The 16,610-nt window shown below is 45.9% G+C and overlaps 1 protein-coding gene across 2 annotated transcripts in view; it reads left to right on the top strand.

Annotated features, from left to right (window-relative positions):
* Positions 1-345: 345 nt before the first annotated feature.
* Positions 346-16,610, top strand: part of SH3PXD2A (SH3 and PX domains 2A) — a gene marked incomplete at both ends in the record, with an annotated part of 250,002 nt that continues 233,737 nt past the window's right edge. For both annotated transcript variants that reach the window (XM_080621336.1, XM_080621337.1), the window contains one exon: positions 346-417. In XM_080621336.1, coding sequence (XP_080477462.1) covers positions 346-417 — 72 coding nt within the window. The remainder of the gene's footprint in view (positions 418-16,610) is intronic.

Consider the following 16,610-nt stretch of genomic DNA (forward strand, 5'->3'; position numbering starts at 1 on the left):
CACCTGAGGGCAGGCCGCGCCCCCCGCCACACGGGGGCGGTGGCTCCCGCTCCCCTCACGGCCTGTCCCGCCGGCACCCCCCGGGGCCGCCCGGAGGCGGGTCCTGCTGCCGGGCCCTGCCCCTCCCGCCGCGCTGACCGCGCAGCCTTAGGCAGCGGGCAGGGCGCGGAGCCGCCGCTGAGAGAGGGGGAGCCGCTGCCGCGGCACGGGGCGGAGCCGGCACCGGGGCATCCTCCCTCCCGCCCGCCCGGCGCGCCGGCCGGCATCGCCGCGGCGGGCAGCGCGGCGGAGGGTGCTGCCAGCGGCGGCAGGGAGCGGCGGACCCGCGCCGCGGGGTGCGCGAAGATGCTGTCCTACAGCGTGCTGGACGCCAACGTGGTGGACGTGGAGAAGCGGAGGAACCCCTCGAAGCACTACGTGAGTGGCGCTGGGGCCCGGCCGAGCCCCCGTTCCGCCGCCGGGAGGGCTGCGGGGCTTGGCGCACGTGTGCGGGAGGCGGGCAGGGACGGGACGGGGACGGGCGCTGAGCAGTGCCCGGAGCGCGGAGTCGTCCGCGGCCGGACCTTGGAGAGGCAGCGACCGCGGTTGTAACCCCCAACCCATTTGCCCCTGTGGGTGAGGCGACCGCGGGGCTCCGGGCTGCCATAGAAATGCAGCTCTTCTTCCTCGTCCTTCATCGCGTTCGGCAGTTGGCTTTTTATGATGTTACCATGTTGAAGTTCCCCTCCCTTCTGAAGGGGGATCTTCTCTCCTTGCTCCGCAGGACCTAGCGCAGGATGGGACAGGTCTCTCGGCTCCCCGGTTTGCCACCGTCCCGGCCGTGGCACTGCAGAGTGCCCGGTGGGGAGCGGAGCAAGCCTCTGCAGTTTGTGGGGTCAGTGAGCCGGAGGTGCTGAATGCTTCTTCCTTAGTTTTCTCCATAAGTTAAATTAAGACAGATTTTGAGGGGGGAGCCGGTTTGCATGGTTATCAAGTCAGACTCAGCTTTTGGGGTCTCTTTCATCTCTGTTTTGCCTTGCTTCTTTCGCACCTTACTGCCAATAGCAGTAAGAGGATTTTTAACAACCTTCCCAGACTCCAGTATTGCTGGGTGTCATGTGGAAGTGCCTACTGGAGTTTGCAGCATACGGTGGAGTAGCTTTTGCCTATCTGCATAAGTAGAGACGGTATGGTTTGTTTCTGGGTTTTAGTTACACCAAATCCTTTAACTGTTTGCTCAAAATACAAATTGCATTTTAATACGTGGAAGGCTGGATTTTGTGTTCAGAGGAGGTAAGTCATCTGTCTTTGGTAAGGTAAAGCCTGATGGGGTGTTGTGGCTGGTGCTAAATCACTCTGAGTGTACTGTGTTTCCTGGCATTGCGTGTCTGCCAGGTTTCTTCAGAGCCTGCTTGAAAGATAAGGCTGAAGATTGAACATAAAGCTTTGCATTAGTACTTCATATCACTCGGCTTTTTCCTCTAGAGCTTACACCATAACCCGGTTTAAGGCTAGAGGGCACTATTTTGCTGAGAGATGCTGATTTGTAGATGTAGAGCTGAAGCTCTCATCTCCCTTAGAATTAAGCATCGCGTGCCCGATTCAGAGGAGTGGAAGTTTTAGGTCTCGTGTCCTCTCAGGCTGCCAGCTGGACCTGTGTGTTCAGTATATTTAGTGCTCATTCACTGCTTCCAGGCTGCTTTAGCCTTTGCAAGCTGCTGATGTGAATTGTGGCTGACACCACCCCAGGCTGTTCTCTCACCTGAAAGGTGGTGGCAGTTCAGCATCAGAGAGATACATCTGCCAGGCACAAAGATATACAAAAGAGCTGGTAGCGATACCTTCCTTATCACCAAAAGAAATTGACATAGTTGATTTCTTATTTGCTGGAAAATAACCAGAAAACAAGGATTTAAATCTTGTATTTACAGTTTTGAAAGGAAATATTTTCTGTGCTTGCGTGCAGAAACAGATCTGTATTTCCTTGATGATGACTGTCATTGCATTTTAATAACAGCCTAAATTGTTCCAAGAAGCTCTCTAACATTTCTAGTGGAAAATCTGCTTCTTCCTCTTCACCCTTCTCTCCATACACCTTTTCTAATACTGTCTTCTGCACAACAGTTCTACCTCCCTGTGTGTGTCCAGTTCTTAGTCAAAAATATCACAAATTGGAGATTAGTGTTGTGTCTGCTTTTTGTCCCACTTCATCTCTGGCTGTACAGTATTCAGCACAATAGGGTCTTGGTTCCCAAATAAGCATTGGAGTAATTCAGTTACTGAATTAATAGTCATCATTAATAGTCAAAAAAAATAATAGTCATCCATGTCCTTGTGAATCTGTTTCTTTTAGATGAATGAATTAGCCCACAGGTCCAAAAGCCTTGGACACTTTTTGCTTCCTAGATTGCAGTTTGCAATGTGCTGCAGCCTTTGCCTTTCATCTGGCTGTGGTAGAGTAACTCACAGAGAGTGGACTTGTGCTGTCAAAGAATTTAATTCCCTGGGTCTGATCCATTGATCGTTGTTAGTTTGGTTCTGTGCTCTTTTTTAACATGAAACAACTATTTTCTTCAGAAATGAATATAAATGTGACTTGGGATTTAGTTCTCTCCGTTGGTAGCGAGTAGTTTGGAGAGTGTAAAGCCTAGTGCTCTTCCTTATGTGGCTCTGTAATATCAGAAAGCCTTTCTGCCTCCAACATCCATAAGCCCCCTCATGCCATGCCTCAAGGCCATGCAGCACATGCCTTGGCATCCGATTGATGATGTGTTTCTCTGGTGGATGGTGACATAGGTATTGCAGACGTTTTAATACGACTCCCTTTCTTTTTAATTGTGATCTTTCGAGGCAGTAGTGGAGCCTGGAGAGATGAAGGCAAGTCTTAGGTATTGTGGGCATGTGGAGAGGGCTGAACATGAGCTAGCACATGAGCCCCTGCACTGCTTGGCCTCAGTGCCAGCAATCATTCCCTGGAGCAGATGTCTTTCATGATCTCAGCATAGCTTATGTGGCCTTGACTCAAGAAAGTAAAAGAAAGAAGATGGCTTTGCATATCCTCTGCCATGATCCTGGTGTGTGAAACTTCTAAAGAGATTAATACCTCACTGGAAGATTTGTAGTGCTTTGCACATGGGAAGAGATCAAAATCTTGGATCCAGCACTATTTGATAGGAGCCCAGCCAACTCTCTTCCCCATTCCCCTTGGAAATCACTACTAGGGAAGGAATCTGCACTGCCTCCCTTTGCATTGCTGTCAGCAACTGGACAGCACAAGGCCACCCGGTTGGCTGGGCACCCTGGATGGCAGCATGTGAAAGGATAAACAGAAGGTTGGATCCATAACCACATGCCTCTTGTATGGTATATCAGTAATATAAGCTCCTGCTGCTCTTACAGCTTTTGACTTTCCAAATTAATTTCCTATTCTTTCTTCACACTGATGGTCTTTTAAAAATTGATTAATGTTTGATAATACTTAAAAAATATTAAGTCTCCTTGCTTTCCCCCCTTCCTTTCTCTTTTAACAAGAACAATGTCAGGAAGGTGAAGTCTGGGTTTGTTGGAAAGACCCTCGATGCAACCGGGGTCATACATTGGCTGAGCAATGCTGTGGTGAAGCTGGGTGGATTAGGGTGTTGCAGTTAATGGCTGAAGGTGTCAGTTAATCATTCTGAAGAGAAAAAGCTGGTAACAAAATCCAAATCCTTTTTCCGACCCCTGCTAAGTTTTAAACAGTCTGAAAGTCTCTTCTCTGGGTTGTTGAAGTTTCATCTGTTTATGGGGTGGCTTCACTGGCTTTTAGTCTGAAATTGTGATTGTCTGGTTTAGATATGAAATGATCCCAAACTAGAAATGCATTCTCTACTTAAAAAGCCCCACTGTTGATGCTTGCCTCCCTTAACCATCCATCACAGAGCTAAAACAAGACATCCTCCCTCCTCCTCTCTGTTGCCAGCTTATCTTTAGGCAGATATCTTACCCTTTACCCAAATGCCTAACTCTTTTAGAAGCCCTGCAGGGAGCCTCTGCCTACCAGATGTGCTTGATCCTGCTCTCAGGGAGGTGAGTGGAGGTTAGCACCTTCACCTGTTCACAGCTTTGCAAGACCTGGCTGATGGCAAAAGTTTGTTAGAAACCAAATGATGAGGTCCCCCACCCTCTCCCCTGACCACTTGCTTTTCCACAGGGGACTGAGTAGTTACTGATGTGCATTATCTCCCTAGGCATTCATATGCTTGAGGTAATTTCTGAGGTCTGTAAGTGTGCCTGTGTTATCCCAAGGGCAGCAATGCATACGTCCTCTTCCAGCACTTCTCTGCTCCTGTTGCAGTTGGGCTTTGTGTGGTTTTCAGCTTTGTATAGCATGGAGAGAAGGTAAAATACTCTTTGTTTTACAAGTGGCTGCCCTATCTCTTTCCAGTTGGAGTGAGTGCATTGCTGATCTTAGTCATCTGAGATCACAGAATTGTTTAGGTTGGAAAAGACCCTTAATATCATCAAGTCTGAGATGACTGTATGCTGTTCCAGTTCCTTTCCTGGGTAATTGTTTCCTAATGCCATCTCTGAATGTCTCAAGGTTGCTCTTGTAGGACTCTCTCTGCTGCATGGATATGGTTGCTAAGCTCCTTGGGGCACTGACATCACTGAACTGTAAGGGACTGAGTCCTGTGTTGGGTTTCAGCACTGCTCCCCAAAGCACCTGAATGTGCTTGTCGCAAGTGACCTGTTGAAAAAAACATCAGCATGCTTTGAAGCAAAACCTTATACTGCTAGGGCCAAGCTCTGTTCCTTGAGTCTTACCTGCTCCTGCTTACTGCTTCGGCTCAAGAGTGACTCAGATGTTACCAGGCACCTTCACAGCTTTGTTTCTATTTGCTGCAAGCTGCTGGTTGTAAAAAAGCCAGCACTGACAAGGGGGGTCTGGACATGTCATGGATTTAGTGACAAGGATCTTTGTTCCTATGTTGGTCCCTCGTTGCTACCACAGGAGAAGGAGCTGGGTTCCCTCTGCTTGGGAACCTCCCATCAAACAAGTTGTCCAGTGTGGCCCTGCCAGGAGGTCTGAGTTGAGGAGCTCCATATGCCACTTGTGCTAGCAGGACCAGCAGCTCATGGGTAAGGACGGCTTAGCCTGGGTTTGTTTGACCTTTTTAATTAGCAGAGCTGGAGACTGTGAGGCAGATCTCTTCCAGAGCGGACAGGATGTGACATACTTGGAGCTCGCATGGTTTGTGGCCTGTTGGTAAAGCTCAGTAAGGGACCTGATGTGAATCAGAAGGCAGTGTTAGATGGGCAGATGGAGTACCTATTTAGGCCTTATGAACCATTTTCTGTTCTCCCTTTTCCCCCATCAAGACACCCTGTGTGGCTTTCCTTCCAGGGGCCATGATCCAGCTTGACTCACCAGTCTGCATTATTATTATTGATTATTATTATTGCTGCTATTATCTTTGCCTGGGGTGCTGGGCAAGAGCCAGAAAATGAGCAGGCTGCTCTGTGATTTCATCGTTCCTCAAAACTGAACTTCCATGCATTGGTAAGGGTTATGTCAAAGGTGGCTGTGATTCTCTGTGTGCAGAGCAGAGGAGAGCTCAGGAGATAGCATATTGGGGTAAAACATACCCTCTCCCTTGCAGTGGCTTTCTCTGTATGTAGACCACCATCCTGCTGGGGTAGATGTATGTCTTTAACCTTAAATTTCCACCCCTCTGCCTGTTCTAGATGCAAATCTTGTGCTTTTGCAGACTACCAAATTTTCATTGTTTTTAATGTCTGATGAAACATGTCAGGAGAAGTCCATATTTCTGAAATATCTGGAAGCTGTGCAGAGACAGTTCTCTGCAGGTTGATTCAACCCTTTTCCCTACTCCCAGATGGCCAGAGGAGCAGGGACAGCAGGAGGTATAGATCAGACCTTGCCAGTGCAAAGCTGCTCTACGCACTAGTACTCAGAGGACTTATCTCTTCCTTATCACTGTAACCAGTTCCTGATGGAAATGTTGCTTCTTGAAGTGAAATTTTCCTGTAATAGCAAGGGTTTTAGTTTCTGTGACCTGTTGGGTTTTTTAACTTTAAGGGCACCATTCTTTTCTGAGGCCAAAATAACATCCAGGTTTTTTCTGTTCACTGCCTTGAGACATTCACTTTCTCCCTTTTCTCAGCATCCACTTAGCCTTTCAGAGCCATACCTTTACCTGATTATCTCTCTTGGAGGTCTTCCCCTTGTTCCCTTATCTTTCAGAAGTGCCCAAGAGAGACAGTCCTTTGAGCTTGTTCAGAGCAGGTTTGCAAAGTAGATCAGACACTTTAGGCATCTACCTGCTTTTCATAACACACCGTCTGGCTCTTACTGCTCTCTGAAGGCTTCTTCAGCAGGCAGCAGGGCAGCCCAGCAGATTAAGAAGCACTCTCAGTCCTTTCTTCCAACAGAGTTGTGGGTTGGTTACATTGAGCCAAGAGTCAGTAGTATCTAAATTCAACAGTTTGCAAAGTAAATGGCTGTCCCCAGCCTTAGGAATAAATTAAACATCAGTAGAGAAAAGCAAGTTGTCCTGATTTGTTGTGGTCAGGGCAGAATGAAATAACACAGGAGACTACATCCCGGCAGGCTGCCTACTGGCTCTTCTGGGGTTGAGCCTGCAGTGTGCTGGGAGGGCAGCCAAAAGAAAGCTCAAAGAAAAGCTTTTAGCAAGCCCATGAGCTGGGGGCAACAGCTCCAAAAGCCTCCAAGTTAAATTTTTTAAAGTGAAGATGCCACTATTGACTTTCACCGGGACTTAGTTGCCAGGGAGATGATGTCCTAAGAGACAGCATAAATGCTTTCAGCCGCTGCATGCTGTGAGTGACTTCTGGCTTCGTAAGAGCCCTGAGTAGGGTGGTGGGTGCTAGGGCCCACTAGTACAACACAGCTCGATGGATTGTAGTCACAATTATGCCAGTCTGAGTTAAAAGGAAGAGGAATGGAGAGAACAGATCACACCCTTTTCCCAAAAAGGATGACTGGAGAGAAATGAACAGACATCCTAAGGAAGCAAGTGATGGAATAGGAAATGGAGCGCAGACTTCCTGCATCCCAGAGCAGCCCTTAGAGAGATGGGCAGCTCAAAGGTATTGCCCTACTCCTGTCCTTGTGAGGAAAGGAATATGCCAGTACTTCCACTGGGGAGATGAGGCAAAGAGAGAGATTAAGTGGTTGGCCCGAGGCCACTCATGAAGTGTGTGGCAGCATTTTCTATTCTTTGCTTTGGCTTCTAAAGCAGTCTTGCAATTTATCTGATAAACGTACACAGCCTGAAAAAATACTACTCTTGCATTCTGTCATTGTCTTCCTCAAAACCCATTTCCCATTATATATGGATTAAACAGGAAGAGCGATTCAGTGTGACCCTACCTGAGGCAGGAGGTGACGTACAAGCTCTCTAATTTAGTCATTTGGGAGGAAACAGCTGGGCTTTCTAATGCGAGATGATTTTCTCTTTTTTTTGATCTTCCTTTTTCATGCCATATCCTCTTAATCTGTGCCTGCTCACGCAAAGGGAGCTGGTCCCCAGTAACCACAGAGAAGAGCAGGATCATTAGAGTGGGCTGACAGCTTCGTGCGTCAGCCCTATGGCATTGTGAAGCTGAATGCTTTCTTGTAGCAAGACCTGACACCACCTCGCCTGGAGTGTGCTGTGTAAATATTACATGAAGAAGGCAGCTAGCCGCACAGTAGCGTTCTGTTTGAAGCTGGTGGTGTCTGCTGCTTAATCAGGTTGTGTCAAAACTAAATACAGTCGAGTCAACGGAAAAAGAACTTCCCTGGGCCTTGTCTCACACCTCTAGACAGAGGCTTTATTGAAAGTTTTACTGAGAAGCTTGTAATTACTATGGGGTTTGATATAGTGCATCTCCCTTTTTCTTTACTTTAAAAGCAAAAACATGTTCTCCAGCATCTCTTTGTTATTCTCTTTTAGGCAGGGATGTCATCACATTTGGAGTGGGGGGAAAGCAAAAGGAAACCAGGTGGATTTCTTCACATGGAAAGACTTTAAAGTGGAACATCTTGCAACCTAGTTAGAATCTTCCCACTTTAGCTTACTCATTCTTTGAACCATCTTCTAGATGAATATATAATAACAATGTAGTCAGTCTTTCAGACATTGCAAACATGAATTCATTATATGTCAGTAATATGGTATACTCATTGCATGTGTTTATAAACATGGGGGTCTCTTTGAATGCGTAAGAGCATTTATTACAAAGTGAGGATGCTTTTGGACTAAAATATGTGCAAACAGATTTGGAAAATGGTCTCTGCACTGAGCTGTAAAGACAAGCCATGGCACATGTATACAGGCAGGGGGGAGACAGCGAGACAATATCAACTAGCTGTGCAGGTAATTGTCTCATAACTCAAACTACTGTCTGGTGGTCATTTAGATATCGTTGCGAAAAAGGATGATCTCATAACACTTTAAATTGCACTGGGGTGAAGGTAGAGCAGAGAAGGATTTTATTTTTTGTAGCACCTGTAAGTTCTTGAAAGTGCTGGTATTAACTGGTGCTCTTGTGCTTAGAATGACCTTTGTGACAATTATAAAGATTCTTGTCTTGATTGTATTGAGCTATTGATTTCAGCAAAGCTACTTCTTATTGCAGTTTTTGTAAGAGGAGCTCAACATGTAGGTAAGTAACTAAGTCCTTACACTGGGAGCATTCTACTTTTGTGGGCAGAATACACATCTCCAAATCTGTGTTTTCATCAGAACTTCACATACTGCACTAGTACACTCCAGTGTATTCTTAATTGGTCTTAATAGTGACTGACTACTCTAGCACAGGACCTGGATGTACCATAGCTTCGCAATACACTGCTATGTAGTAACATTCTTTATTATTCAGCTTCTTTATTTTGTCATGGTAGACTCTTGGGTGAAATAAAAGTTTTGTAGAATTTAAGTGTCTATAAACGTGTGTGTGATCTCATACATACTGTGCTTGAAACCCATGTTTCAAACACGTATGCCTATATATGTTGCTGCCACTGTCTTTCTGATCAGTGGGCTATGTTCTATTTTTCCTATAACCACACTGGCTAAACACAGTGGTGCGCTAGGCTCCTGTACTCTCAACAGTCAGCAGCATGATTTTGTAGGCTTGATGCAAACTTGTTTGCAGGGAAAACATCCTTGTCTGTGTTCACAGGGAGAAACATGTCAAAACTCTCCTAACCATAGCTGTGTTTAAACAAAAGTTTCACACTACCATTCTGTCTCTTTACAGAAGTCTTCCATAGCTGCCCCTGAGATACTGGAAGCCTGGTTCTCCACTGTCCAGGATGTGCTTATAAATGCAAACTTTAATGTATACAGTTCATAAATCATCCAGAAATGCTTGATCTAATGTCCAGTGCAATACACACAGTGTGGCATGGTAGAAGAGCTTGTGTGTCCTCTTTACTGGTGGTGTGGCTTTGGATTGCTTGTTTAACCTTTCAGGGTCTCAGTGTGCTCTGCTGCAAAGCCAACAGGATTTACTCACCTTTTACAAAGTGTGAAGATGTGTGTGTTACCTAAGGGCTGACTGCTAGGATGCGCTTTGAAATGTCCGGGTTTGGGTCATGTTCCTCTACCAGCAGGTCCACTCCTGGGAGCAGCACTTGCTGAATGGCAAGGTCATCGTGTTATCCGGAAATGGGAGTCAGACTGTTGCTTCCCTAATAGCGTTCAGCAGACTATTACTATTACTAATACCAGTACTACATGGTAATGAATGGGATGGAATGAAAGTTACATTCCCCTCTGAGGAAATGTACGTTTAGGATGCCAGCCGTGCTTGCCTGCTGTGCGCCTATTCCTCTAGGGCATTCCTTCCCATCTTGGAGCCCCAGCACCTGTGGAGCTATTTGAGGTGAAGCATGGAGTAAGGGAGCAAGCCCCTCAGCAGTAGGCTGCTAGCTGCTGCTGTCTGATCTCTCTCTGGTATCTCTGTATTCCCGGTCAGGAAAGCTCACCAGCAGAGATGAAATCTTCTTGCCAGGCATTCTTGTGTCCTTGGGGGATGATGCAACAGGAGCATCTGAATTACCATTTTCCTAACTCTGTGATGATATTTTTTTTTAATGGCTCCCTTAGCATTCAGTGAGGTTTTCCTACTGCTTGGTTCAGGCTGTTGTATTATTATTTACAAATTAACCCATACGCTATGGGTAGAAGGTTATTCCTGACTTTTCCCCTCTCCGGCAGATGCAAGCCCAGAGTAGACCCCTGTAGCTCCAAGCAAAATACTCTGAGAGTCAGTTTTAAATGTTTCCATTCCCTGCCCTGTGGGTGCTTTGCTGCACCATCTCTGAGCTCAATTTATGTCCTTTGCTTGAAAATGTGGCAAACTGACACCTGCCTCATCTCAAGCAGCCTGAGCTGAAGGTTATTCATGGGTAGATGCTCCAAGAGGGCGCTGAGGTCTGGGTCTTCAGCAGCAGCAGGGCAGCTGGCACAGCCCCTGCTAGTGCGTAAGTGGGAGCCCTGCAGTTTCCCAGGGCTGTCACTCCAGCAACTTTCTCCAGCATTAAAATCACTTAGAATTAAAAACAAATAAACAAGGATATGTGAAGTATTTTCCTGGAAGAAAGCCACAAAGAGCAGATTTAAGTGCATCTCCCTCTTCCCGTCTCCCAAACGTGTCACAGGAAGAAGGACTGAAGCTCAGTGTTTTCCTAAGTGGGATTAAAACAGGCTCTGGAACTGGCTTCTGGTACAGAGTAGAGGAAAGGCAGGAGTAGGAGGGGAGTTCTGTGTGTGTGTGTGTTATATATTAGGCAAAACTGCCGTGATCCCTGAACCAGGACTGGTGGTAATATCTCTTTTAATTAACACAAGGGCTGCTTATTTTCTGTTCATAACAAGAGATCAGGACTGTTGGCTGAAGTAGAGAAGAATAAAAGGTGATAGATTTTACAGGAACATCCATGCTGGTTTTCCATGTACCAAGGGGTAGCAATCTTGTATCCTCTGCATTTTACAAGCCCTGGACATCCTTAACAAGTTCCTTCCTTTCCCTGAATCCAGAGAAATTTTCCTTTAACGCTTCAGCAAAAGGCATTTTATAAAGACAACAGATGATATTGTACTCAAAGAGAATCCAGTGCAGTAGCCAGCTTCTGAAATACTCTCACTTGAGGCAAATGGAGGAGTCTTCTGCCTGTTATTGCTCAAGAACAGATTTTCTGTTTCATCTTTTGCTGCTGTCTTTGTAACAGTGTCTGTCAGAAATCTGGACTGGTTTTGGGAAGCAGCTTTCCACCTGTTTCTGAGCTGGGCAGCTGTGGCTTGCATTTAATCCTTTAATACAGACATCCCTGATTTGTAAAGTTAAGTAGCTCAGTTTAAACTAAAAATATGGTAGAATCGTAGAATCAGGGTTGGAAAAGACCTTAAGATCACCTAGTTCCAACCCCCCTGCCATGGGCAGGGACACCTCACACTAAACCATGTCACCCAAGGCTCTGTCCAACCTGGCCTTGAACACTGCCAGGGATGGAGCATTCACAACCGCCCTGGGCAACCCGTTCCAGTGCCTCACCACCCTAACTAACAGTAAATAACTTCCTCCTTATATCCAATCTAAACTTCCCCTGTTTGAGTTTTAGCCATTACCCCATCTCCTATCACTACAGTTCCTAATGAAGAGTCCCTCCCCAGCATCTTTATAGGCCCCCTTCAGCTACTGGAAAGCTGCTATGAGGTCTAAGGTGTTAAGTGAATATGTCATGGGTAACTACCCTTGGAGATTGCAGTAGTCATGATCTGGGCAGGAGAGTCCATCAATCTGTCTTTAGACCTCTCTCTGCCCTCTTGACATCTTTTTGTATAGTGCTAGTGGCACTGGAGAGTTGCAGCATGTACTGTGGTGCAACAGGCACTGCTGTCTTGGAGGGAATCTCCTTCTTGGAAGAACTGAGGCTCAGGCCCAAGTGAGCAGGACCTGAGGATGCACAGCCTGGGGATGGGAGCAAGGCATTGCTTCTCAGCTTGGTTATGGCAGTTTTGGGTTTTCTACTGGTACTTTCAGCTGTGAGTAATGCTGTGTATCTGTGTGCTGTGGTGTTGGCCAAAAGAACACTGGGCTTACTGTTGTACATAATTCCTCTATTCTTGAGCTGGGGGAGTGTGCAAGTGTTTGATAGGAATTAGGGTTTTGATGTGAGACTTTGTGTGTGCATGCGTGTGTTTTGCTTCTGTTTTAACCTCTGTGTTGCTCTGCATTTGGGCAAGAAGAGGGCACAGTCAAAGAAATGGGGTGAAAAGCAGAGGTTTGTAAAGGATCTTTAGGTTCCATTGGAGCTGATGCCACAGTCCTGGCCAGATCCTAAGAATACTCCTTTCTTCTTTCTTCTTTCTTTTATTTTGGTTTTCTCCCTTCTGACAAGCTCTAATCTTATCCACAGCATGGGGTTATTTCCCATTGTCTTAATTCTGGAGTTCTAGGTGATCTTCCAAATGTAGTAAGGCTGGACCGGAGAGCATCCTGTGGGCAATCAGCAGGGCCTTCCACTGGGTTTTGGGGGTCTGTAGAAGGACTGAGAGTACAGCCCTAATATGCTTACTGCAACTTTTGTGCCTGAGGAGAGGTGTCACAAAGCTGTCCCTGTGTGCTGAGGGCTTTGTGGGGCTTTGCCTACCGTGTTATCATATAGAGATGCTAAGCCATCAGGTCTCTAACTCATCTGATTAGTAGAGGGGAAGTGTTCTCACCAGGCACTGGCATTTGTGGGAGTTCACTTGTCCTTGCTTTGGGATCTTGTTTGTGAGGAGCTAAAACTTGTTGGCCATTGTCTTGCTCTGTGTGAGAAGTATTGGCTGGGTTACGATAAAGGCTTGAATTCAAACCAGGGTGAGGGTGCAACTGGCCGCATGATTTGAGTCACAGAGGACTTGAAAACATCCTAAGGATTCAAATGAGGAAATAATGCCCTCGATTTCTGTTTGTAGAAGGATAGAGACTTCAGTTAGTACTAGCACAGGACTGACAGGCCAAGCCTGATCAAACGTCTGTTTTATCCGCCAGCACCCTGTCTTGACTGGTCCATGATCAGTCTTTTGCATCAGGTTAACCTGAGCTGTAGCAGATCTAGGTCAAACACCTATTTCTGAAAGGCCAACGTGTTGTCTTTACTATATGTTGTGACAGGAAGGGTTAAACAGATGGTGGTGGTGGCAAAGAGCTTGCTTTAGGCAGTAACACAGCAGTAAATGCTGAGATGACATGGGAAAGCTCTTTAGCTGACGTCCTTGCAAGCCTCTCAGTGACATCAAACTCCTGGACCTTTTCCAGGCGAGTTTGGCCTTGCCCCAGTGACAATAGATGTTAATCTGTTGGCTTGTCAAAAAGTACGTGTTAGTGGTTTTTTTACAGACCCATTTCCAACCCTCAGATTTCCCTGCTAGTAAACACAGCATTATGTCATTGTTTTGCCAGGAGCCAGGCACTGAAGCCAACTTTACAGTGCTGTTGTCAGCAAATGTCCACTCACTTCGGTGCTTTATCCGAGTTCCCAGGCTCTTTCTTCCTACTATTGCCTGTGTTCTGGTCTCTCTGTCCATCAAAAGCCTATGCATGCTTTATGGGAAACGTGTAGGGTCTAGCAGTTGTGGCTGACACATTCTAACCTATTTGTCTTAAATGGAGCTGTACCTGTTTAGCAAAGATGCTTTGGTTTGTAAAGCTTCATCTTCTGGTGATTTTAGCCAATACAAACTCTTGAATTCATGAGTTCAGACATGCAAAACAAGGTGAAGGGATTTGCAGCCCAGCCTTGCTCCTCATTGATATAATAGGCAAGTCATAGCCAGGGGCAATACCCCAGCCACTATAGCTCCTGTTTGTTTCAAAACCCAATAGCTAAGTTCCTATTAAAAAGACTGGTTGTCAAATTGCTAACATTATAAATTAACTTCCCTAGCTTTCAGAAACAACACTCACCACAGATGACATAAAGCCACTTAGAACATTCTTGTAACTGTTGTTCCTTGTTTTGCTTCTAGACTTACTTCCATCTGTCTCCATGAAGGATATGAAACTGAAAATTTATAAAGTTACTCAGTGGTTTAGAGCTAATCTGCTTAAAACAAACAGGCCTCTCATCCCTAGCTCTAGTTGGTCTTTCTGGGGCTGGCAACAACCCAATCCGTCTCATACTAAGACCTATCTGAAGTGATATCCTAAATCAGATTAAAGTAGTCTAGTCTAAAGTCTAGAAGCAGAGGAAAGAGGAGAGAGATGCTCATTTGAATGCACATCCTGAATTCTTATGCATGCAGGGATAGATGATGGAGAGGAACAGGCTCAGCCTCTTAGCAATGGTGCAGGAATTCTGACACTCTTGGGTACGAGGTGGAATAAAATGTTTTTTCTCCACTGTGCAATTAAGCTGTTTCACCTTGCTGAAAAGTGATGGGAAGGCTGAAACTGCAAATGGTTCAAAAAAAGACCTGACAAATTTCTAGGGACAAGAGTGACTGCTATTAAGCACAGCAGTCAAGATACGTGGTTGGGTCAGGAAGTCTGTCATCTACCGACTGCTAAAGACTAAGCACACTGTGCTCTCTGCGTTACTATTAAGCACTTACCATCTAGCTTCATTGACACCAGAGTGATGAGCTATGATAAAACTTTCTGGGCCAGTCTGGGTCTTCCGATGCTTTCCCACATGTGTCCCTGCTCATGGCAGAGGGGTTGGAACTAGATGATCTTAAGGTCTTTTCCAACCCGAACCATTCTATGATATGATTTATGGGCTAGTGTCGCACATCAGGCCCCTGGCACATCATTTCTTCTTCCTAGCCTTGGGTCAAGTGGCAATTTATAAAGATATCATGTCTTGTATGATTAATACATATTCAGACTTTGTACTTATGTAATACCTTTCAACAATGAGTCCCCCAACACTGGGCATCAGCACCTCTTTGCAAGATAGGCAGAGCAGACAGGGAGAGCATCCTGCTTGCAGCAATATATCTCTGGCAGAAGTGCCTTCTTGGAGCTGTCACAACGTTAGGGAATAATTTGGGCTGGTGGAAACAAGGTTTTCTTTTATGGCTGAAAGTACTGTGAGTGGATCAGGAGACTGTAGAACATAGGTCTGGGACAGACTTAGTGTGTAAGCATACTGCATTCCTACCTATGAACCTTCAGGATGGTTGGGTTGGCTTGGTGGGAAGATTAGAACTTCTGATGGTTAGTGACTTCCAGTGTAGACTTATTTTATTCACAAGCATTCTGTTTGTTCTCACACCTGTATTTTCCTTTTGCATAAACACATCTCTGCTTTCAGTTTGGTTTGACCTTCTGTCCCACTTCTCTCCACCAGTTTTTAGAGAGTGATTGTATCCCTTGTCAGCCTTCATTCTGCTGAGCTGCTTTAGCTCCCCTGTGTAGAAAAGGCCACTCTCCAAGGTGCATAGCAAACAGGTCTCCCCACACCATACTTTTTGCAGTCATTGTATACTGAATACAAGTGAGCTCAGGAACTGACAGCAATTCAGTCTGGGCAACTTCAAGCATGTAGTGGGTTAATTTGCGCTGCTTAGGTACAGCCTTGCCCATGTTGGCAGGGGCCAGATGCAGCCACTCGGGAACAAATTTGACCTCAATGGGATAATATGCCAGATGTAGTCAGGTGCCATTTGGAAGAGGCAAGCTCCTGGGTCTGGCCTGTCGCTGGGCTGTGTGAGCATGAAGGAGAGTGCTTGATGGAGAATTACTTGTGGTTCTTCTGTGGTTTCATTTTCTTCCCTTCAGGGAGTTTCAGAGCTAGTCCCAAAGCCTTGCAAGTGACACTCCACTTGTAAAAGTAGAGAAGAGAAAATGTGGCTGATTATGTTCCCACGTTAGCTTTAATGAGGGTAATTTTAAGCAGATGGTCTATTTAATGTTCTGAAGGCACAGATAAACTAGTTTTCAGCAGGTCTAGGGAATAGAGTGGGAGAGATGAAGGCATCATTTTAGTGGGCAGCAATCTGCCCAGATTGATGCTTTGGCAGGATTGAAAGCACTTGGGTGAATCCCTCTCATTTGGACAACCTCTGCTTGTTCTGCTTGGTTGAGAGGAGAGGTTTCTGTTTGAGCTTCAACAACAGTAAATAATTCCAGATTGATGTTGTGGAAGCATGCTGGCTTTGTGAAGGGAGGACAAGGGGGGAGCCAAACAAAGCAAGAGTTTCTCAGTGCCTGGGGAAGGGAGCCAGATCACATTTGGAGCTTGTAGTGTTGGCAGACACAGAAATGACATGCCACATCATACGTGTGTATATTGGTGGAGATAGCTGGGGTGATTATCAGCAAGCTTCTTTGTAGATTGGTTTGTGATGCTGATGATATGAAACTGATGCTGGGAAGTTTCAGACAAACATCCTCTTTTCAGCTTCCATATCTGCTCTTTTTTAATGTTCTTGGCATTTGCCTTTGGGGTAAGGAAGAGGCCATCACAACCCCTGGGGTTTCAATCCCCATGCATCCAAGTTGTGTGATTATAGATCTACTGCCATTAAAATCAGTGTCCCTTGGAGTTGTCCCTTTACAAAGGTGGGGGCTGACTCTGCTCCAAAGTACCGAGTTCCTCGTCCAAAGCCATCCTTGACCCTAGGTGT

The sequence above is a fragment of the Psittacula echo genome, assembly GCF_963264785.1.
Source record: "Psittacula echo genome assembly, chromosome: 6".
Classification (NCBI taxonomy): domain Eukaryota; kingdom Metazoa; phylum Chordata; class Aves; order Psittaciformes; family Psittacidae; genus Psittacula; species Psittacula echo.